Source organism: Vespula pensylvanica, chromosome 20 (genome assembly GCF_014466175.1).
Source record: "Vespula pensylvanica isolate Volc-1 chromosome 20, ASM1446617v1, whole genome shotgun sequence".
Taxonomy (NCBI): Eukaryota; Metazoa; Arthropoda; class Insecta; order Hymenoptera; family Vespidae; genus Vespula; species Vespula pensylvanica.
Window position 1 is genome coordinate 615685 of NC_057704.1, and position 22971 is coordinate 638655.

Here is a 22971-nt window from a genome sequence, read left to right on the forward strand (position 1 = left end):
TATTTCAAAATTACAATAGTCTTAGCAAAAGTCTTACTTTTATATACGTATACCTATATCTAAAACAATGTACATATAATAAATATATATATATATATCCGCGTCTAAATCACCAGATGAATTAACTCGAGACCGTAAATGAAATTAATTCCAACGAACATCCGCGTTGGAGTAATTTCGATAAAAAAATATATAACAGAATTTAATTAAAATAAATAAAAATTATCATGGAAATAATCATTATTATAAATATTAATTAAAATTAACGCGAGCTATATCGGTCGTGTATATTTTTTATCTCACATAGAAATGTTGGTTTTTCGTTGATCTCCGTTGATAAAAAGATAATAATTGAAAGAACTTTGAAAGTACGGATTTTTATATACGTAAAAAAGATGGGAATGCATAGAACGCGATAGGAATATACACGTAAGTTTCGTTTATTTTGCGAAAAATAGAAAAGGGAGAGGCTGGCTCGTTATATCTTACCCTCTTACCGCATTACGTCTTCCATGTCGCTTTTCAGGAAACCAACCCCTCTCGATAATTTTCCTACTTATGGGATTAATCTCTATACGATGCAGTGAGATGGGTTTTCGATAGATCGATACGGCAGCTGACATGGGCACGCGCTTCTAAGCCGCTTATACCGATACCTCCGACGGACACAGATTTTTGCGCTTTTTTGGAAAATCCTCTCGTCCGTCTAATCCGACAGGCACAGAAATTGCTAATAATTTCGCAGGAATAAGGCGATAATTGATTTAAAAAATATGGATGCCATCAACTTCCTTTTATATTTCGAAGCTACAACGCAATCCTTTGCGACATGCTAAAAGAACATCGAACGCAAATCCGATTATTTTTTTTCCCCTCTTATCATCGGAATTTCCTCGAAAATCGAATTTACGTTAAAATTAACGCCAAGTTGTTTCTTACTTAATCTTTGATGAAAAAAAAGGACTATTAGAAAATAAATTCCATGGTAGAATTTTTACGTACGAGTAAAAGAGAATGAGAAAATGTGAAACGCGATAGACGTAGGTTTCGTTTACTTTGCGATAGATATAGAATATTCCATATTCCGATCGAGTATTCTATGTATACGAATCATCTAAACTAACTTAATTTCGAAGTGTAGAAATATAACTCGTAGTTCCTTTACGATGGGAGTTCGAAACGAGTCGTGGAATAAACGAACGAAAAGGCTGCGGCGTATGTACGCAAACGTTATAATTCTGAATTATGGTGCATATTTTACGAGAGATTACTAGTGGTTTACAAATGAGTCTCATATATCGACGGATTATAGCCAGCTTCATGTACAATCGAAAGAAAACTACGGGACCTGAGTAAACAAGGTATACCTTATGACGATGATGGTCCGTTGGGAAGAACGTTTGGTAAGACTAATCGTAATAACAACACATTCGCCTATCCGTATGTACATATGGACAAAAATGTGTCAGCTGGAGGTCGTCTCATCTTATACTATTATTATTTGTTATTGAAATATCCTTTCTTCCTCGTATTCTCGTATGTTTTGTTTATCGTTAATCTCTGTTAGAACACGATTAAACCTACATCGACACGTTGGACGAGTACGTCGTAATGGTAAGTCTGAATATAATATTTGAGTTTAATTTGATAATATAAAAGTTTCTCATCAAAAAGACACGCGCATCGTATAAGGATTTTACAGATAAATAATGTTTTCATTAGAAATTCGTATAAAATTTTGTATAAAATTTGTAAGACGAATAATGATTAGTGGACCACGTTACTCAAATTCCTAGATTAGCGATCTACGCTTAAAAGGATTAGAATTAAACTTTAGATAGAATTTCTAATAATAAATTTAGTTTCCTTGTTTACTATCGATCGTCGTACTTCCATTATCCTACTAATTGTAAGAGCGGAAATGTGATCGATGGAAAATTAATTATTGGAGAAGCACAGCATCCCTAAGCTGTATCCCTAAGCTATATACTGCGGTGTATATAATATATTCTCTTAGATCGAATAACTGCATTATCTTCGCCCATAATGCGCGAACAAATGAACGAGTAAAGAAAGAAGAAACGAGTTAAAGTAGATCGAAGAAATAAGAGGAGGGCTCGTAAAAAAATGAGACAAACGACAAACAACAAACAAATAACGGAAATTTTATCCCCATGGATAGAGCGAACGATGATGGGGAGCATGGGAGACGAAAGAGCATGTCGTACGGGCTTTCAGCCAGGACAATTTATCGCGAAGTAAGCATCGCGTAACTAACGCACCGTGACTAAAGATGAGTTTTGCGCGATACTCGACTCCACTCGAACACAATATCGAGATGCTTCACAAGAATGGTGTTCCACTGTCATTCGAGTCTGCGTTAATAAAGGGGGCTCGAATATTGTCAACGTTGAGAACGATTCGAGACGCGTTAAAGGTATCCGCTAGTTGAAAGGGAGAAAAGTTAAGTAGCCTTTAGAGTTTAGCTAGTTCCGAGACCTCTTTGCCAAAACCAAATAGAACTTTCTTTCACTGGTTTTCACTGGTATCGATGATAATGCCGAAAAGAAGCGGCTTCTTCGAGATCGATAGAAAAAGGTGAAACTTTCCGAGAATCTACCGTCGCCGAGCTAACGAACTTATTTCTCGACGAAAATGAAGTTTCTGTGTTTTTACTTAGTGTATATAACAATGAAACTCGGGACGAGAAGAAAAGTCGATTGAAAGGAATCGAAGTAGAGACATGGAAAAAAATATCTTTACTTTTTTTATCATTTCTATTCGATTACATCTCGAACTTTTACAATTGCTTTTAAATCTACTCATCGTAATTCGCGTTTCAATTCGGATAAATTACACAACAACGAGAAGATAATTTTTCTCGTTGCGATATGCATACTTCGCGATATTTCTTTTCTACAACGGATGCAAGGACATTCTTCTTTTTTTTTTCTTATATTTCTTTTTTCTCTCTTTTTTTAGATAATCTATAGACGGATACTTGTGCTCATAAATCAACTTAACAAGTTCACGATCTTCAAAGTTTATCTCAGACGTCACATTCTTCCTTGGATCTGAGAAAGAAGCCTACGTTTTAACATTGTGCCATAAATAAAAACGGATCGACGGACCTTTTATAAGGTAACCTTTTCACGCAAAAGAGATATATCGACGATCGGAGTATGCGTTAATTGACCATATTACGTCATACACAAGCACCTTACGTTCCTACGTAACTTAATAATAAACTCCGGCTCTAACAAATAACTTAAGTAGAAAACTGCTACTCGAATCGATAATGAAAGATAGATAATGATAGGTAGAACGCTTTACGTTGTATTCATTTGAAAGTTTTACCGAGCAAATTCTGTCGTGATTTCCTTATCACGAAACAATCGGGACGAAATGAAATTTCTATTTTCGTTCCACGAATCGTATAAATCGACCAAGCGACTTAACTTGCCGTCCTTATCCACTTTATTTTCACTTTCTATTACTTATTCCCTATCCTTGCTATTATCAAATAATTTTTTGATGAAAATTTCCGTTCTTTCATTCGTTTTCCGACGAGTCAATTTTAATAATACTTCGAAGAGATACGATATCAGGAGTGATAGTAAGTAAGTAAGTAGATTAGATACTCACTGTGCATTTAACGAGCGGAACGATTTGTTGCGTGGGACGATCGTATGACGTTGGAAATCGTTTCGAACCATCGATAAATCACTCGTGGTTATACCGAAAATCTCACGTAGAAAATGACTGGATTCGAATAAACGGCGATCGATCGATCGCCGAGAAAAGGTTCCCGTCTATTATTCGATCAATGCGATTACAAACTATTGACTATTCAAAGGGAACGCGTCGTACGTTCGTCGCCATCGCATTAGCAGTACCTGTTTTTGTTAGGAACCACGAGAGCCTCTTGTCGAGTTTTGGGCGGTGTCGGGCTATTACCTAACTAACACGGAACGTTTCGCCGACGGGGAGAACGTGAAAAAGACAGAGAGAAAATATACGTATATCTATCTCTCTCTTTCTCTCCCTCCCTCTCTCTCTCTCTCTCTCTTCTTCTTCTTTCTTGCTGTCACAAAACGACACCTGGATTTCAGTCACTTGGAAAATTGCCGGAAAATTGCCACAAAAAGCGATATTTTATTCCTTTCGGTTGCACGCGGCTACATTTTCGGTCCTGTTTACGAGCTTTTATAGACTCATGTCTTTCGATGACAACGCTAAGTCACACCTGGTCGAAGAATCTACGATCGTTCTCGATCGTTTTCGAAATATGTGCTTCTTTTTTTTTTCTTTTACGTTCGATCGAAATTGAAAAACTCATTTAAATATTTTTTCTAACATCTCCTAATGAACAAATCGAGTTTACTCGTTTCCTCCTCCATACAGAAAGTTAGGACGGATGAAAAGAAAATTAACTCGAGGCTTCGTCCACGTCGCGATAATGCAATTTTCACATAGCACAATACAAACTAGACGACGTATTCTTAATCGAGAGACGCGTCTTTCGTTGGTTATTATCGTGGCACGCGTATGGAATTGTTCGTCGGCACGTGGTCTTCGGAAGTCGAAGGGAAGTCTGGACGAACCAAGTTGCCTTATAATTTTCGTTCATTGTCCGTCGGAGAGGTTCACTCCGTATTGCGTCCGACGGTAAAAACCTTTCTACAATAGCTTTATAACGGTATTAGCGAGGAAGCATCGCTGTGTCGTCATTACCACGCTTCGGACGCAACCCTAACTAGGATGAAGTTCACGAAGTTCGCAAAGTTCGATAAAGCTTCTTTCAGAAGACGAAGAGATTCACGATCTTTGCTTTATTTTCTTTTTTTCTTTTTAATAGGATCGACAGAGATTTTGCAAGGGTTAGATGACTTTGTGAAATAGTTATTCGATGTCATATTGACGATGCTTAGTCGATATAAAACGAAAAATAACGAAGGATAACGAAGGTAATAGAGGTAGTCTTTGGCACCCCTTTCCCATGGTCCGTGATGAATTTCTAACGCGTACCGACCGGGGACCCACTGAAATTTCGAACGAATAGAATAGATCCAAGCCACTGCTTCGTCATTCCGCATTCATTTTTTCTTCGCGCGTATGTATGAACGAACGAGACAAAGTTTAAGCTAGTTTACTGCAGCGCGTGATTAAATACATCGCTCGACAGTTAAATTAGGTGATTAAGGATTTAATTGATAACTTCTTTGATGACGAAACGTTTTACTTGTGTATACCTATATATACGTATATAAATGCTGAATCGAGTAATTCATTTTTTATAGAGCCGTGACAAAACTAATATACGGTTCCAACTTTAAAATTGCAACGAAATGATAAATATCTACGATCCTTATTGTTTCAGAACCATTTTCTCTCGGAGTTTTAGCATGATAAATTATATTCTTTCTATTTCCGCTTAAATCCTTTTGATGATCATAATTCACTTTCCTCTGGCAGCCGAATAAAATATTACAAAAATTGCAAACTTTACGGTATAATCCGCTTTCAGCGATTCAAGAAAACGCGAGTCTGCTTTTCGTATTTTCGTTTTCTTATATCTTTCTTCCGCTTCTCTTGCCGCTTCTGTTTCCATTTCTTGACATTTATCGTTTGAAAAAAAAAGAAAGCATCAAGTATCTATTTCGCATTTTGTCGGAATTATACGTTGGAAACTAATCTGAGGAAAGAGAATAAGAAAAAGAATAAAAATGAGAAAAGGTAAGAAAGGTAACTGGTAATAAAAGCGATTAATGATCCATAGATGGTTATGGGCTAATGTTGCTGTTCGTAGAACTCCCACGCGGAATTTTAAAGTTCGACATTTTCGGCTGGTCGTAATCCACGTCCGCGGCATTATTCTTGTGTAAAGGTAAATGCGCTTATACCGATCTTTCATTCACGATCGGCCGACTCCTCGAGCGTTTCGTCTGCCGGTAGTTGCGCCTTTCACGATACTCTCACGAGTGTTCAAAGCTCGCGTAGTAAAGTGTACGGGAAGGAGAAGAAGGAGGAGGAGCAGAAGCTGGAAAGGGCGAAAGGGAAAAAGAAAGAGAGAGAGAGAGAGAGAGAGAGAGAGAGAGAGAGAGAGAGAGAGAGAGTGAGGAAGGGAGGGACAGAAAGAGAGAGGGAGAAGAGATCGTTTTCAATTCATCGTAGCCAACAAACCGTGCTGTATCCGTCTTTTCCTCTCCATGACTGCAACCATTACCAAGAGAGGTATCCATAGCGCGTGTCAAAACAGAAATACTAAGGCCGAGAATCAAGGAAAGTATGAATGAAAGTAACGAGTGAAGTATGAAAGGAGGAATGGAGAAACGAACCGCGAAAGGAAAGTGAATGATGAAGGTCGGTCAAATAAGAGAGAAAGATTGGCCAGGGAGCTAAAAGCGAATGGTATGCTTTAGCGCACGGGCCAACGTGTGCGTAACTCACTGAAATTATCGAATGATACACGCTAAGTTGATCCTGACAATACCGTACGAAACAATACTTCGACAACAAAGGGCCATCGATGCGAACCAGATTCGAACCTAACTAATCCATGAATTTCGTGCTGTTCGAGCGAGCCGATTCATTTTACGAGGACGAGTTGTTTCCATGTTCTTTCTTTTTTATTTATTTCTTTTTTCGTTATCTTTATTTTGGTAATTCGCCAGATCCTTTCGCTTATGATTCTACATAACGAGAAATTCATACGTAATTGCAAGTCTTTATAAATAATATTAAACGTAACATGTTTTATAACAAAAAGAAATAAGTATCAAGGGACGACGAAGAAGCTTATGGAAAGATAGATGTTGGATGTAGGAAAAGAGAAAAGAAAAGAAGAAAATCGAAGATACGTTCGTCGTTCGAATTGAAAGGATTGAACCATATGTATGGCAAAGGATGCTGAGTGAGGAAATACAGAGTTGTGATCGATCGTTGTGCAAGATATTCATCCGGATATATATATATATATATATATATATATATATATATATATAGAGGGAGAGAGAGGGAGAGTCTAGGTATAAGAAAATGAACGTGTACCCATATGGACGATCGGTAATATACATATGTATACACCTATCTATAGGAAGTAAAGGATAAAGGATTTTCGCGATAATCTCTGTTCTCCAGACGTTGCCGTTCAAATTATCCGCTCGAAGTGATACGAAAAGGATCGATTTGAAATCGTATTTGCTATTCCCATGATTGCTATTTCTTTAGCCACTGTCGCAGCCAACCACCGTCGTTCTTTTCTTTTTTTTCGACAAAGTTTCCCTTTTATGAATGACCGATTGGCGTGGGTCGCGAGTCTCGAACGGGATATTCCTTTGTGTCAGTGCATTCTCTTCAATGAATGTACTTCTTCGCCGGGTGAAATGAGCCGTACCGATTTTTTGGTACTACTTGCCTGAGATGCGTCCTTTCGACGAACGGAGCGGAATCGCGCGCGGGGACTACTGCAACGGAAGAGAGAAAAGGATAGACTCGAAGAATATGAAAAACATTCGAGGGTGGATTCGAGAGAAAGAGAAAAAAGAATAAGAAAAGTTTGTCGTAAGACGTCGATCACGGTGTGTACACACGAATCCTTTTTACGAGAGCCCCTGAGGAATTTTCTTCGATATCTTATTCGATTCCGTCGAAGGATCGTCCTCGGGACGATGCGTCTTCTTTTACCTAGGCGTGGATATACTACCCGATATACTCGGTATTACCACGGGCTACTCGAGCCAAAAGTATTGAAAGTGGCTTCGACGAGATGCTCGATAGAACCCTTCGATAGTTACTCAAAGAAACACAGAGAAAGATGTCTATTGTATCGAATTCGATCGTTCTCTTATTCTTTCCTCGATACATACTTTCCTTCTTTTCTTCCTTCCTTCCTTCCTCTCTTCTTTCCATTTCCTTCTTCAAATGCTTCTAAGAAATAAAATTGATTTATCCGTTAAGACAGTGGCACTAGACTCGAAATACGAACTCTTTCGCATATCTTACGAAAAAAATTAGATTTGTTTTATCATTAATCTTCGATCCTTTTAATATCAACCTGAAATCTCTTAAAAATCTCTCGTTAAATATTTAAATCACTTGGAAATAACTCATATTTTATTTCATACCTTGAAGTGAAATTTCTCTCTCCTTGATAAATGATACGGCAAGATTAAAAATTTCATGAAACTTTCAATAGAGTCTTTCAATTTTTCGTATTACTCTTGAATAAATAATAAAAGCGAAATATTAAACTTACATACACATATGTACCTTTCGAACTCTCCAAGGACCTTCTTTCTTTTTCTTCTTCTTTGCTTCATATCTTTGTATAAGTTTGTTTAAACTTTTGACTTTCGCAGCGAAGCTTCTATGTATTGACAAATATTTAACCAGTCTTGAAGCTCGTGGCTGTTTTTGTTTATGCGTCGTGAACTTTTCTCTTTCCATCTCCGTTTTTCGTGTCATTGATACGCCACGTCAATGTAATCGTCTTGTGCAATATGTGTTTTAAGCTTTCTCTCTCTTTCATGCACATACACGTAAAAAATTATGTGTAAACGCCGTAGAATATGTAAACAGCTTGTTTCTTTATTGTTTCTTTTTCGTTTACAAACGGAAAACTTGCGAGCAAACAAAAACATTATATATTCGTTGCTGAAACACATTGGAGGAACGTATATTACGCACAATAACATCGATTTTACTACGATTCGACGCGTTATTTATTTCGACAAACAAGAAGTCTGACTTTCCGAGAAAGAAAAAATTAAGAAAGAAAAACAATCTCGTTATATTATATATGATATTAATACAATAAATCGTGAAACGTAAACGAACCAAGTGTCCTTAATGAAATGAAAATATAATATTGAAATACTCGATGACGTAATAACACAGAAATATAATGGTATAAGAAAATGGAAATCGTAGAGTTCTGTTTGTCCCTTCATCGAATAGCCACGCCTCGAAAGAGAGAACCGACCAATAGGAGAATAGTCGACCGAGGGTACCGATCGAAATTAAAATATCCTTCGCTAGTAATGACGTGAGATACGAGTAAGCAAGTACGATACCCTATGGTGAGCTTGTGTTTGTCAGAAAGCAGGGTGGTCCTATATTGCTACGAATCCCCTCTCTTTTTTCTCTCAACAAAGGGTTCTCGATCATGAACCCTCTTTTTCGTAAGTATGCCGGACATATGCACGGAAGGAGAAAAAGAGAGAGATTGTATTATTCACGAGTCGCTGGTAAGATAACACAAGCGTGATTTTTAATACGAGCCGAAGGAAGAAGGGTCCTCCTCCTAGTACGGCCCTTCCGTATGCTTTGGTAACATTGTAATGGGATTAGTCGTGTTATTAGGGGTTTCGAATCACGGCTGTGTTTTCTCTGTTCCTTTTTCATCGCTCCTTTTATACATCGCATAAATTCATAAGCGTAAACGAAGAGATTGCAAGAGTTGATTTTTCTTTCTAAAGAAACACGATGCTTCTGAAGGTCGATGTAATATTACCATAAAAGTATCTAGAAAATTAATTGGTACTACGAAACGGACCTAAATATCAAAAGAGCATTGTCCGATTTATTAACAGAGTACAATTGTAGGTAAACTAAATGGTAACAATTACTTAATTAACATGCTAGCAAGCAAGCAAACAATCGGCTACACTTACAATTAGTACCGAACTCACGTATTCTATGATACTTCACGCAAAGCTATTAGAAACTATTCGTGACACGTTAATTACTGTGCAAATTGTCAAAGACATTCTCCGTACTCGCACGTACGTACCTATAAGATATCCATAACTTCATTTTCGCTCCTCCATATACTTGGTTATACCTCGCACGGCTCGCTTAAATTGGCTAGCTGTCAAGTATATCGAGTTGCTTTTAGCGCAAATGAAAATTACATTCGGTTGAAAACGCGACCGAATACCTATACACACACATATATACATATATACATATACGTATTTGTGGTCCACGCCATGCAGACCATCGCTGATTTCAACTCATGAAAATTGCAACGAGAAAATGTTTCGTTTAACTAGGATTAAAACCATGTTTTGTTGAAAATACATATTGACTAAAAGAAAAAAAATAAATAAAAAGGAGACTGACGATCGAACCATATCTCAAAAGTTTTTTATTCTGTTCATTTTTTTTTTTGCGAGAATTTATCGGAATTAAATTAGTTTAAAAGCATATTAGGAAAATCCAGATTAATCTCGAAAAGAAAAAAAAAATACTGATCTCGTATACGTTAAATTGACTCGCCGAACCTGGGTCCTTCCGTTGCCGGTGCGGTTAAATCAAGCTACGAAATCTCATAAACGACGTACATGCTCATGACCTTACTTTACCTTACCTTACCTTACCTTATTTTACCTTACCTTATCTTACATACCTACATATATACTCCTCGTAGATGGAAATCTTTGAAAGGAGTACGGAAGTTCCTTGAAGATTCCAGAGAGTTGATTTGGATCTCTCGTGAATATCGATTCTCTTCGTGGAGCAGCGACGTCAGATTTCTCGCGTGATTGAATCTCTTTTGAGAAACGTACGTACATGTGTGTGTATGTGTGAGCATGTGTATATATATAAATATATATTGATTGACATCTCGCGTATGATTATCGTTTATCGCGATTACGCGTATGCGTGTATATACGAATACAAGCAAAGGATAAGAATAATTATCATATAGATCCACCCTGTCGTCTCTTCTTATTCAAAAAAGGCAAAACTTCCTAATTAATTCTCTCTTACTAATTCCCTATGTGCTTTGAAATCAGATCGTAGTCGTACACTAATGACTCTCTCTCTTTAAACTAACCAACTCTTTAAACGGACCAAGTACTATAGTATTCAGAATATTTGAGGACTCCTTTCATTATCTCGATTATCTGGCCTAAGATTACTTCGTGCCGATACTTAATGCGTTCGCGTGTTGATAAAGCTAAAAAGAAGGAAAGAACTCGTTGATCTTTTTACTCTTCCGTTGAGAAAAGATGAAAAGTCAGAGAAGGGACGAAAGCTTCTTTCTCTCGTTCTCCTTATGAAATGCAGCGATGAAAGAGTTCTCTAATAGAATAGAATAATTTAACTGTGAAATTGACAGTAATAACAGAGAACGGAGAGTACCGACGGAACGCATAAATGGAGCGACATTAACCGGAGATGAGGCTTCCTTCGAAAGGATTATCGAAGGTTTTCCTGTATCCTTCTCATAATTTGAATCCGTACCAAGATATACTAAAGTAATAATCCGTTGTACGAGCAGAGGTTAACAATAATAGAACGATGCACTCCGATGCCGTATAAAGTTTCGAGTAATATTAGCTACCACCCGTCAAATTGGTGCTGCCGAAAAAAGAAGAGTAAGGGAGAAAGGGAGGAAGGAAGGGAGAGAGAGAGAGGAAGAGAGAGAGAGAGAACAAGAAAATACCCTACTCATTGTCGTCCCTGGGGGACGATGTTCGGGATGATAGTTCGGGCGTACTTCGTTAGGGTGAAGTTAAAAGGGGGCACCCTCGTGAAAAGGGCGGGGCCCGATAGAAAGAGGGCCCCTCGAGAGAACCAACCCCTGGGTGGAGTTAGCAATCGGTATATATGCTCTGACAGGGGTGTCCGAGATGCAGAACTCAATGCATCGTCGCACCGTCGACCAGCCAGACGAACTTTTCAGGCTAAGTGTTACGAACTTATCGGGATATATCGCATTGTCGAGAAAAGTCAACGATATCGAAAAAAAAGAAAAAAAAAAAAACAGTGTAGCAGAATCAATGAACAAGCAAATCTCGTGAATTAAATCGTCGCGTCGCAAGATTCTCTAGTGAACTTCTCCAGGATTTTCTTTTTTCAACGAGATGTCTCGAAGTTTCCTCGTGGATTCTCTCATCGGCAACAACTCACCGCCGTCCTATCCGTTGCCTTATTACGGGAATCAATTGCCAAATTACATGTTCAACTTCTTCAATCTGGGATTAGGTTATCAACCAATTAGACCCGTTCCTAGAGCACCGGTGATGCCTGTGGCACCAGTTCCTATCAGTCCGTCGGCAAACGTGTCTTTACCTATACCTGGACAAAGTCCACCTTCTCCTCTAAACGTCTCGACCAGCAGACTCTCAGGTACGTTTCTAAACCTCTCTTAGATTAAATAGGACCACGTGTACAAACGTAGTCTGACCGATCAAAGATCAAAGTCTATCGCTAGCTAACTCGCTTGTGTTGCTCCTTTACAGATGTCTCGGCGTCTAATGAGTCACCGTCGCGCAATAGCACTCCAACGCCACCACCGAAATCACCAAGCTCCATTTCGAATAGCTCGAAGCGTATCAGAACGGCATTTACGAGCACACAATTGCTAGAACTCGAACGAGAATTTGCTTCGAATATGTATCTCTCCCGTTTGCGTCGTATCGAGATTGCGACGAATCTAAGACTTTCCGAGAAGCAAGTAAAGATCTGGTTCCAAAATCGAAGAGTCAAGTACAAGAAAGAGGATCTACCGTCGGGACAGAATCAAAAGTGTTGTTGTTTACGTACATGCGGTAGAAAGAAAGAAGGCTGTACAGACGGTTTGCAGAATCGACGGTGCGATCAGGAGGAAGAACAGGATGGAAGGTCCTCTGATACCACTTTGACTACAACGTCGACCTCACAAACGCGAGAAGAATCGAGCGGTTCGATCGAACTTATGGTTCGTCGTGAGTATGAATCGCCGATTCGAAAGACCGAACGCTTCGAAATATCTTCGCTTTCGAGACAAACGGAAGACTCGCCATTTCCTGGCGAACCCGATGAAAAATTGAATTTTCGAAGGATCGAGCCGTTTCACGAGCGAACGAAAGAGGAGACGAACGAACAGCATTCGTCCGTTGGCTGCAAAAGAAATACCGAGGATGAATATGACAGGACGGATAAGAGGAGAAAAATGGACCTACCACCGACCATGCATCAGAGTACGGAGCATAGAGACTCAATCTCTAGACCGGTGTTTGACAGCTTGTCTCGCACCAAACATACCGTGGACAGAATCGTTAATTCTTAAAAAAGTGGAATAACGTTTCGGAAAGCTTTCGAAAATGTTTCCAAAGAATCGATAAACTAAAATATCGACGAACGAACAATCGAAACTGGTGGAACGACAAATTTTGTACGCCACATTATGTACATATATATATGTATAAATATTTATATAGTCACGGTTTGTGAATATTGTAGATATATTTTTGTACGTTTTACGCGAGAAATAAGAGATCGCATATTTTTCATACGAATATAAACGAAATAAAAAAGAAAAACCATCTATTTTTCATGCTTCTCTTATGAATTCCTATTTTTTTAATCTCATGAGTTATTATTAGCATGCTAATTAATCCAAGTTATATTAGTAGAGGTTCTTTGTCATTGCGATCTAAAAATTTCAAAAAGTGATCGCTCTTTGCAAAATAATGTCGAGAGGTCGAGAATTTGTTAAGAAGATTTATAAAAGCTTCTATCCGACGAGGAAGACGGATTATAGCGGATAAAACGATCAGGGTGCAATAAGCTTCCTACTAATGGAAATGAAACGAAAACAGAGCTATGAAATTAAAGAGTGAAATAACATCGAAGGTTGTCTGGTTCTTTTTGTACGAGCATTTAAAATATATCCTTTTGATGGCATATGAATATACGAGGTATTACGAGGAGACGTCTGACGAAAAAGGCAAAATGAATTCTATAAGTAGGAGGGTCGCAAAGAAATAAAATATAACGCATCTTGTGGTACGTTTTCGTCGTGGTCCTCGAACTTATTGTTGGTATGATGTTGCCGTAAATCTAAAAAAATTTGTCAAGAGGCCTACCACTTTGGCTTGAATTTAAGGTAAAACGTAGTTAATGGTGTTAAAGAGCCAAGGCGACAATGCGAGAAGCGACTACTTCTGGTATTCGCGCCTTTTGACAATAGAACACTTGCGTCGCCTTCGTGGGCTCAGCGGGAGATCAGCGTTTCAAAAGCAGCTACCTTTTTTCTTGCGTGCCACCCGGACGTGGCGAGGCCTATTCTCAAAATCTCTTCGAGATCGTCGCAGTCTTCTTTTCTCGGTTCGTTCGTTCCTTCGAGAGGGGATCTATTCGATTGTGTCAACTTGTCGGGAAGTTCCGATAAAAGAAAATCTGTCGTTTTACCCACTCTATTTTTCAAGGGAGATAGAGCAGTCTAAAAAAAATGTTTAATCTTTCGAAATTGTCATTATCATGAATATCGTCAAACTATGTATTAATATCATTGATAAATCGTATAAATCTCATCGAGAAACAACCTCTCTTCCTATCGATATTCATTGACGCGTTCAATATCATTTTCATACGATTCCGGAGGAAACGTATTCAGCATTTTATGGTTTGCTAACGAAGCGTATCGCTTTGTTTAACGTTCACGCGGAATCGTATCTCGATTTACTATTCGAACCGTAATCATATACGCGTAATGCGCTTGACGCCAAATTATCGATGCCAATTATGTTACGGTTCGTTGAGCAAAGAACAATAGAGGATTTCATTGAACGCTTGCTCGGTCGATAAGCTTTTTCCTCGGGAAGCTTTATATAATACTTAGCAAACAAATTCAATGGGATATTCTAAAGTGACGATGGAAATCAACCTTGCTTTTTTCATGAGTCGATTAGCGATCGACTTCAAAAACGATCGCGCTAATTTTGTTCGCGGTCATCAATTTTTTTTCTTCTTTTTACTGGATCTCGAATTAATGCTTTCTATGTTTTATTATAGAATTGCGATCATAAATCATAATTAAATAATACTCGCTCACAAGTTTTTATCCTGCCTATTTTTTTTTTTCATTCTCTTCCTTTTTTGTCATGAATCGTGTGCAATTCAATTTTCCGCCACTTTGCGTGCCTGTCGCGTTTGGGATCGAAATCTTCTCGTGTCGTCTTTCGTCTCGTTCAAGATACGTTGGAGATACATGGATATCGTGCGAGAAAAATTACCTTCGCCTAAGACCGTTATCTTCTTATTCTTCTCTCTATCTATCTATCTGTCTCTCTCTCTCTTTCTCTGCCGTACATCAACCTTTTAGAATTCGGTACTAATTTCAGGCATCCGCCTTTAGAATAATCCTTCTAGTGACGTCAAAGAGCTATCGTCTTTGCTCTACTGTTTTAAACGAAAATTCATCGTGTTTCTACTACGAAAGGATAATTTATAAGCTCTACTTCATTGTTCATTTCTTTTTTCTTTTAGTTTTAGTTTTTATCATACCCTTGTACGCCATTATTTTCATTCACTTACAAGGATTACCTGTTTCCATTTTCTCTTTCGCTCGCGCTCTTTTTATGCAATCTCAAGAGAAAAAAAATATCAGAAAGAATTTCGATGAATAAAGAGGAGATAATTAAAGTCGATTCGTGTTCATTAAGATTTACATCCATTAAGTCCTTCGACGAGATAACCCATTCGTCTCATGTGTTTTTACCTTTCGCGTATTATAAACGTCACGATTGAAACTAAAAAAAGAACTTTGCTCTTCGACAATACTTTCGACAACACTATTCGGAGAAAGAAGCTGAAACGGTTTCCACTCGACTAAATGTTGAGACGGAAACACTAGGTCCGACAAAAGAAACGATCGTGGTTTACAGGGCTGCCACCGTTTTGTTGTTGTTGCTCTTCTGGAGTGGCTTTAATGAGATTGAACCACTCGCGCGATGCTCGAGGAAACTCGTATTGTGAAGCGTAGCAACGGTTGCCTAGCCACCAAATTGAATTAACAAAAGAAAGAGAAAGAGCGACAGAGAGAGAGAGAGAGAGAGAGAGAGAGAGAGAGAGAAAGTTAGTTGTAAGACTGGAGAATGGATAAAATGAGAGGGAAAGAGGGAGAGTGTGGAACGAGCTGTCAAAAACCATAGAAAGATGCCGATCGAGCATCCAGAGTTCCGGATCGCTAATTCATTTCATTTTATGCACACTGAAGAGGCGCTCGATCACAACTGAAAAAAGCTACCGCGACAGCGGCACTCGAGAGAGTGCTATTGGCAGGCGAAAGGGAAAGGGAAGACTGAAGGGAATACTCGGGAGGAAAGGACGGACAGGATAGAAGGACCTTGCGGTAACGCGGCCACTCGACGAGCTCTAAACCGTTTTTTCCTTTCTCTCTCTCTCTCTCTCTCTCTGTCTGTCTGTCTGTCTTCGTCTCTCTCTCTCTCTCTCTCTCTCTCTCTCTCTCTCTCTCTTTTTCTCGCTTGTACTCATTTTGAAGCAATGGTGGCAAACTGTCGTCGTTCACTCATCGTCCATTGTGAACATTCTCGTAAAGTCGTCGTTCAGAAAAATCGCTAGTTTTGAAGATGCCGGTCATCTCTCTCTCTCTTTCTCTCTCTCTCTCCCTCTCTCTTTTTCTTTCTCTCTCTCCTTTCGAACGCCAAATGTACATTCTTGGCGAGTTCTGACACTGTCATGAGTTCGACGGTCGAATTCCCTGCTCGATGACGCGTAGGTAATATCGATGTACCGCCTACAAAAAAGCCGAATAGAAAGGTCTTTTTGACTTCAAAAGAATTATCGAAAATTCTCACCTCATAGCAATTTTCAAGGTATTTCAAAGCGACGTAATAGATCGTATTAGGCTTCTGAATATCGTTTCTCAGTAGTGAACACGTGCGAGAGAAAGCGAACGGTAATGGTCGATACGTTTGCGCGTCCTTCCTTTGGGAAAAACGTCCTAATTAAATGATATAGTTGCTAATGAAGGAGAGTCTTCGAAAATGCTAATTAGGGAATGCATTTTTTTTTTAAGCGAATAAAAAACGATTCTTTCCTAATGGAAATTTTTCTTTGAACGTAACATCTTCGTTTCTTTAATTATCGGAAATTTTTATCGAAAAGGGTGCAAATAGAATCGATCGATCTCGAAATTCTAAGAACGTCATACCTTTTCGTATCTCCTTGTAATATGCTACTAATATATTAGTCGAAGAAAATTAATTCAAAACTGCCGACAAAAGAGAAACGAGAAACGCGTCCGTACCCAGTCTTCTTTATCTATTCGTATCGGTGTAAGTATATTTTATGAGTTCGTGAGAAACGTATTAAGAGGATCGTATTAAAATATTAAACTGTGAAAAAACAACAAGATTACGGTGGAAATTAAAGTCGTCGGTTGTATAGAGAAACGTCGAACCTTTCTCTATTTTACAGAAAAGCAATAAAGGTAGGGTTTCACCTAGTCATTACTCGATCATTACGCGCAGCAGGTGAGAGCTCTCCTACGCGCGTGTACGGTGTTTGACCTTAGCATTAAACCGTAAAATACACACGTTAAATGCACCTGTGTCTCAAGCGTGTCCAGCCGATTCTAGCAGAAGCCTTTCAGGAAATTACCTATAGGACGAATTAGATCCAACGGTAGAAGTTAACCGAGCGTGTGATGATCAACGTCGATTGAGTTTCCCCGAATTCCCATCTGCCATTGAAACTCGATCTTAACAATTCGTAAATGCATTAAAATATATTCGTGAGACGCGTAAAGAGAAAAGGTTATGTAAACATTATTTAGAATCGTTTTGTTAAAAATAAAACGAATGAAAAAAAAATTGGGCTCAGCCGGGATTTGAACCCGGGACCTCTCGCACCCAAAGCGAGAATCATACCCCTAGACCACTGAGCCGCTCTTGTTGGATTCTTCTTATTTCATGAAGACATTCGATCGATAAAAAAATCTTTTTATTTTCTATTCTCGTTTTATATAAACTTTGTTCTTTTTTTCAAGCAATACGAAGTACATCCCTCTAAAGAAAAACATAAATTATTAATATCAAATTTAATTTTTTTCATTTATATATAAGATATTATACGAAATAAGAGTAAGACAATAAATGTAATTGTTGTAGATAAACACGATATAATACTAATACGCTCGGAATAGTTTCGCTGGTACGTTTAGTAGTTCACTGTAATTTGTCCGAACATAATAGCGCTCAGGGACTGCCGTAGCATAATACGATAATTAAACTTGAAACTACTGACCGAATAACTTGTTCCAGATTCGAAGTAGGAACGTTTATCGCTTTATTTACGGATGGACGAAAGATTTCCGAATTAAGGGTGTATCAAAATAAAATAAATTATGCTAATTGATTTCTTCCGATTCTATTTGAACGTGTCGAAGTCTTGTTTACACGTCATTTTAGTTGGAATCATCGAAAACGCGACGACAAATCGATGTTTAATGTTTTTGATATAATTTCCAGAGATCGATCGGTTGACCAATAGTCCCTTCTATCTCGTGTCTCGTTTCATTATTTCATATTTAATTTGTGAAACTTCCACTCTGTTTGAATTGCTACATGGGACGCATGTACTTACTTAACTGCTAATGAATTTCGCAGTTGATAATAACTCGGCGTGGTCGTATAAATGAATTTTGGATAACACAATGTTCCAGTGAATTCGTGTTTAAATTAAATGATAAAATTAAAGCTGTCATACCGACTCGAAACCCTTATGTATGAAGTAAAACCGGCAACTAGATTAACCGCTACTACAGTTCGGCATACATATGTATGTACCTCCATTATAAGCTAAAACGTAACGTTTATTTATTTGTGCAGAGATCGCAAACATAAGGTACGGACTCTAATCGCGTAGCAAATTAAAAAATGAGCGTTTTAATGCTACGCAAATATATATGCATTTGCGAACGTTTGTCCGAGACATTCGTCATAATTAGTGCCGTAAAATTGCTACATTATTTTCTATCTCGGGTTTTTTTTTCCACGCCCTCTTGTTGTTCCATTTCGGGCGATGGAAAGACAGGAAGAAAGAGAAAGAGAGAGAAATATGAGCGATAAATCTCGTAACATCGGGACTATAAAAAGTCTCTATTGTACTTTCATTTTGTCGTACTTAACGTTCACGCGGAGTCATCCTGGCCCTTCGCGATCTTTCATTTGAAAAAAGAAAAGGGACCGGGAAAATAATTCTCCTTTGTGCCGAGCTCGCAGAGCAAAAAAATATTTGGGATTATACTTCTCGAATGTGTTAGAAAAATGTAGAATGTATTTTAAAACTATATATGCAGATATATCAACAGCATAGTATTTTTATGAAATAATATTGTGAAAGATATCAGTGAACAAAAAATAAAAAGAAAATTACTCGAATTGAAAGAAAAAGAGAGGGAGAGAAAGAGAGAAAGAGACTAAAGGAATTAACAAAGGACGAAAAAGAAAGTCTAGTAAGCTTTTTCGGGTCAGAAACTACCTAGTAGAAACGAATCTCGTGTCTTTTAACGTCGCTTTAACGCCACCCGATATCGATCTACCGATCGTTTCGACCCTAAGGGCGGTCTAACATGCCTTACAGAGTAAAGACGAGAGTCTTTGAGAGAAAAGATTCTGATTGGATCGCGATTGGCTTTTCGTCAGCGAAAAGTGGCATGCGGAACGGAGATGTATTCGAGTCGGCGATGGTTTTTCGAAAGAACGTGTCTGGTATAAAGGTTCTTTCGATTCTGTCGCGTCATCGTGCTAATCCTTATTTAACCCCGGGTTTATCTTAGCATGATCGTACTATAGGATTAACTCGAATGTCCGTGGACAATGGGTAGCGTACGAAAGAAGACATCGCTTAACGCCTTCTACTCTTCTCCGTCGTCCTCTTCACTCACTTTTCCTTTCCTCACCCTCCTTCCTCCTTCTCTTCTCTTTTTTCCCCATTAAGATTTATCTCAATCGAGAACGACGAAAATCGTGTGAAGGTCGTGTCGGCGATCTTACGTTAACATCAGAGAGAATGTTTTGTAATGATAATAGTTCGTAGAACAGACGGACAGACAGACAGAGGGAGAGAGAGAGAACAAGAGAATGGTGTCTCCGAACGAATTTCAATTAACGTCGAGCCGCTTAAGGTGACGCAATTAAGATCGGGAAGATGATGCTTACCGATCGAATCGATCTCGTCGAGTGTTATTTCATATTTATATCGTCTATTCAACAATCTCGTAATTTATCGCATTTTAATTAATCGACAATCGATCAAAATTCGATTAGTTCGTTCGTTTAATCACGAAGCGAGGTAATACGATTGCGTTTAAGAGCCGTTGAGATTGTTACCTAATATTTATTTATACTTTTTTTTATAGAGAACGCTCGTGTCGTTGATGGATTATTATTTAAATAATAATCCATTCAGAAATAATATACTACGTCGGAAATAAGTTTTATGTCGACCTTGTAGCTCCGAATGAAGCGGCATCGTTAATGAAGAATTTGCATAACGTTATGGGGAGTCCCTTCGGCGGTGAATTAATGTGCGCACCTTCGACTTTAATGGAGGGACAATAGGTATACTCACGAGGGTTACTACTAACCGGCTATAAAAAATCGTAACCACTTATGCCTATGCTAATTTTATGTTACAGTGAAACCAATCGTACTACTAAATCAGCTCGGGAAGTTCGCTATCACGTAAGAGATGTAAAATTGAAATATGAATTATTCCTCGTGATGAAGGTGGCGAGAGACGATTAGTCCCTTGCGAGATAGTACTCACGTCCGGCTACTCCTTTGCCTAGTTTCTGACGTCAGAAACAACGTCATTGATATTTCATTATCAATGAAATAACGTTCTTATCAAAACAAATCGCCCAAAGGATTATCCTTTTAAACGGAAATTCTAATTTTTAATTAATAGAAACGTGATCGCAGATACGTAATTTTAATCGAATTTAATTATCTAATCACATAAACGCAAACGTCGTAAGGTATTCTACGTTAACTGTGAATTTATGTAAAGTGGAAAAGTTTATTTCATGCTTCTGTATATATCGTAACGTGTATATTTTACTAGAACGTCTGTAGATCTTCTATAAATATACAGGATGAGGTAAGCCGTTTAATTATAACACGAAGATCCATCAGACATTGCCTGCTTAAACTTGTAAATGTTTCAACATATCTAAATAAAACGAAAATTTAATAATGCTTCAATCTCTTGCATGTTCGAATTTTTTTCTTTTTTCGTTAATATCAACTATACTTTTCGTTCTATTTTCCCGCGCATTTACAGTTATATTCGCAGGAAAGTTATATAAATTTAGAATTGCACTTTTCAAATCATATCTATGTAATCTAACAGGCTTCTAACGGTTTCTCGTGATGCCAATGTAGAAGTTAGGTACAATCGACCTATTTTCGTGGTTAGAACTTTGCTCAAATCGAAAGGGCGTGGCGGATGCCTAGTATGAACGATCGTTCGAACGAATTCTTTTGGCAAAATAATTCTAGTAGTTTATTATTCGAGTGAACGTAACGCACGAATTAGTTGGGCTTTATATGTTAGGAAATGAAATGATGCCGTCCGAGTTATGATACGAATGAGTAATTCGTAAATCGATTAACCCATTCGTTTAATACTTGAAAAAAAGCAATCTTGAAGGAATAGTCGAATCGTATACTTGGATAAATATCGTTTGTTGCCTGACTCTTTTCAATTCCGACTGGCTCTCTCGACGAGAGTAGTGCACTTAATTAAGTGAACCTCCGACCCTTTTTCTGTCGATATTGTTCGTGTTGCAGTAGACGACAAGACGGTCGTGTCACAGTCACCGTTCCTACTTTCCTTTTCTCTCTTGCTCTCTTTCTTTCTATTTTTTCTTTTTTTTTTTTTTCTTTTCCATCACTCCTTTGAACTATTAACATTGTGACCCGACCAAGCGAGCGAACATTTCAAATCGTATAAAACTTCTTTTTTCTCTTTCTTACTTATCCTTTTTTCGTCAACTAGATCGATAGCAAACAGTACCTAAAACGAAATCACATTTCATAATAATAAGTAGAGAAAAAGAAAATCAGTTGTTCGATTGAAATGATATGAATCAATTTGTTGCTATCTTTCTTATTTTTATGTCTCCAAATGAATAAAGATATGAAAGTCAGGAAAAAAGGTAGCTAGAAGAATAATAGTTCCTTCTTTTTTCATTTTTTTTTTTTTAACGTGGACGTAGGATAGCTCTTAAACACGAAATGACGTTATGTAAGCCGAATACTTTCAAAAAAAAAGTTATATCGACTCAATCGTTAGAGAGTTCCTTTTGTCCTCTTTTTGCTTCTTACCTCTTGTCATGCTACGAGCTCCTTTAAAGGTACCTTATTAAAGCAGGAGCTGACGATATATCAAGGTACTCGAATATAAGCGAATAATGGAGTCAGTAATACGTATGGAAAAGTACGAAAGTGAGTCACGTTAACTCAAACGAATTATGAGTTTTTGGCTGATATTAAAATAATCGCTGAGTAATACACGACAATATCTACCATTGTTCCAAACAAAACGTTTGAGGAGATCGCCGAGGATCCTTTCCGTAGCTAGCGTAATTCCGCCGTCTCGTTAATTACAACAAGTTTCTATTTGAGAAGCATCGTAATATCTTCTTGAATTACAATTTCGTTGTATAACAATGTTTAATTCGTCCTACAAGCTATCGATAGAAACATATTTTATATATATTAATCCAAAGGGAAAAGAGGAAAAGAAAATAAAAATAGAAAAACAAGACAAAGGAATCCAAAGCAAAGTCATCGGGTTCCGATTTATTTCTAGAATTCTCTAATTAAACGGCAGCAAATGCTTATCTTACAATTAGTAAGATTTAATCGGCTCTCTCGATGCTCTTCTTTCTTTTTTAATGGATTCTCTTTTACTTGTACATAAACTTTGTGCTAAAGGCAGAATCCTGATGGACGGTTTCGTTTTGCCGACTTTTCAACAACTTATCTACTCGAAACGTTATCACTTTGTTCGAACTTCTGATTCGTTTCTTTAAAGTTTCAATTAAAGACAAGAGTTCTATACTTTCCGACGGTAGACGGTTAGAACCTAGAAATTTACGATATTATTCCTTTATCGCTTTAGTACGAATACGTTCTCGAAGAGAGATGTCTTTACAAAACA

The 22971-nt window shown here is 37.9% G+C and overlaps 1 protein-coding gene, 1 long non-coding RNA gene and 1 other non-coding gene across 3 annotated transcripts; 2 read left to right on the forward strand and 1 right to left on the reverse strand.

Moving 5' to 3' along the window:
- The first annotated feature begins 16 nt into the window (after nucleotides 1-16).
- On the forward strand, nucleotides 17-20989 carry LOC122635976. The gene is made up of 4 exons (XR_006328822.1): nucleotides 17-1614; nucleotides 2983-3141; nucleotides 20162-20363; nucleotides 20441-20989. It is a non-coding gene; the product is annotated as an uncharacterized LOC122635976 (long non-coding RNA).
- Nucleotides 10950-13241, forward strand: LOC122635975 (GS homeobox 1-like). Its single transcript, XM_043826731.1, has 2 exons — nucleotides 10950-12141; nucleotides 12255-13241. Exons 1-2 carry the CDS (start codon nucleotides 11877-11879, stop codon nucleotides 13061-13063), a joined length of 1074 nt encoding a protein of 357 aa, XP_043682666.1. The 5' UTR covers nucleotides 10950-11876; the 3' UTR covers nucleotides 13064-13241.
- Trnap-ugg lies at nucleotides 17615-17686 on the reverse strand. Its single transcript has one exon. It is a non-coding gene; the product is annotated as a tRNA-Pro (tRNA).
- Nucleotides 20990-22971: the final 1982 nt, after the last annotated feature.

Coding starts and splice junctions, on each gene's coding strand:
- LOC122635975 (XM_043826731.1), top strand. CDS start 11,877: ATGTCTCGAAGTTTCCTCGTGGATTCTCTCATCGGCAACAACTCACCG. Junction 12,142..12,254: donor CTCGACCAGCAGACTCTCAG/GTACGTTTCTAA, acceptor GCTCCTTTACAG/ATGTCTCGGCGTCTAATGAG.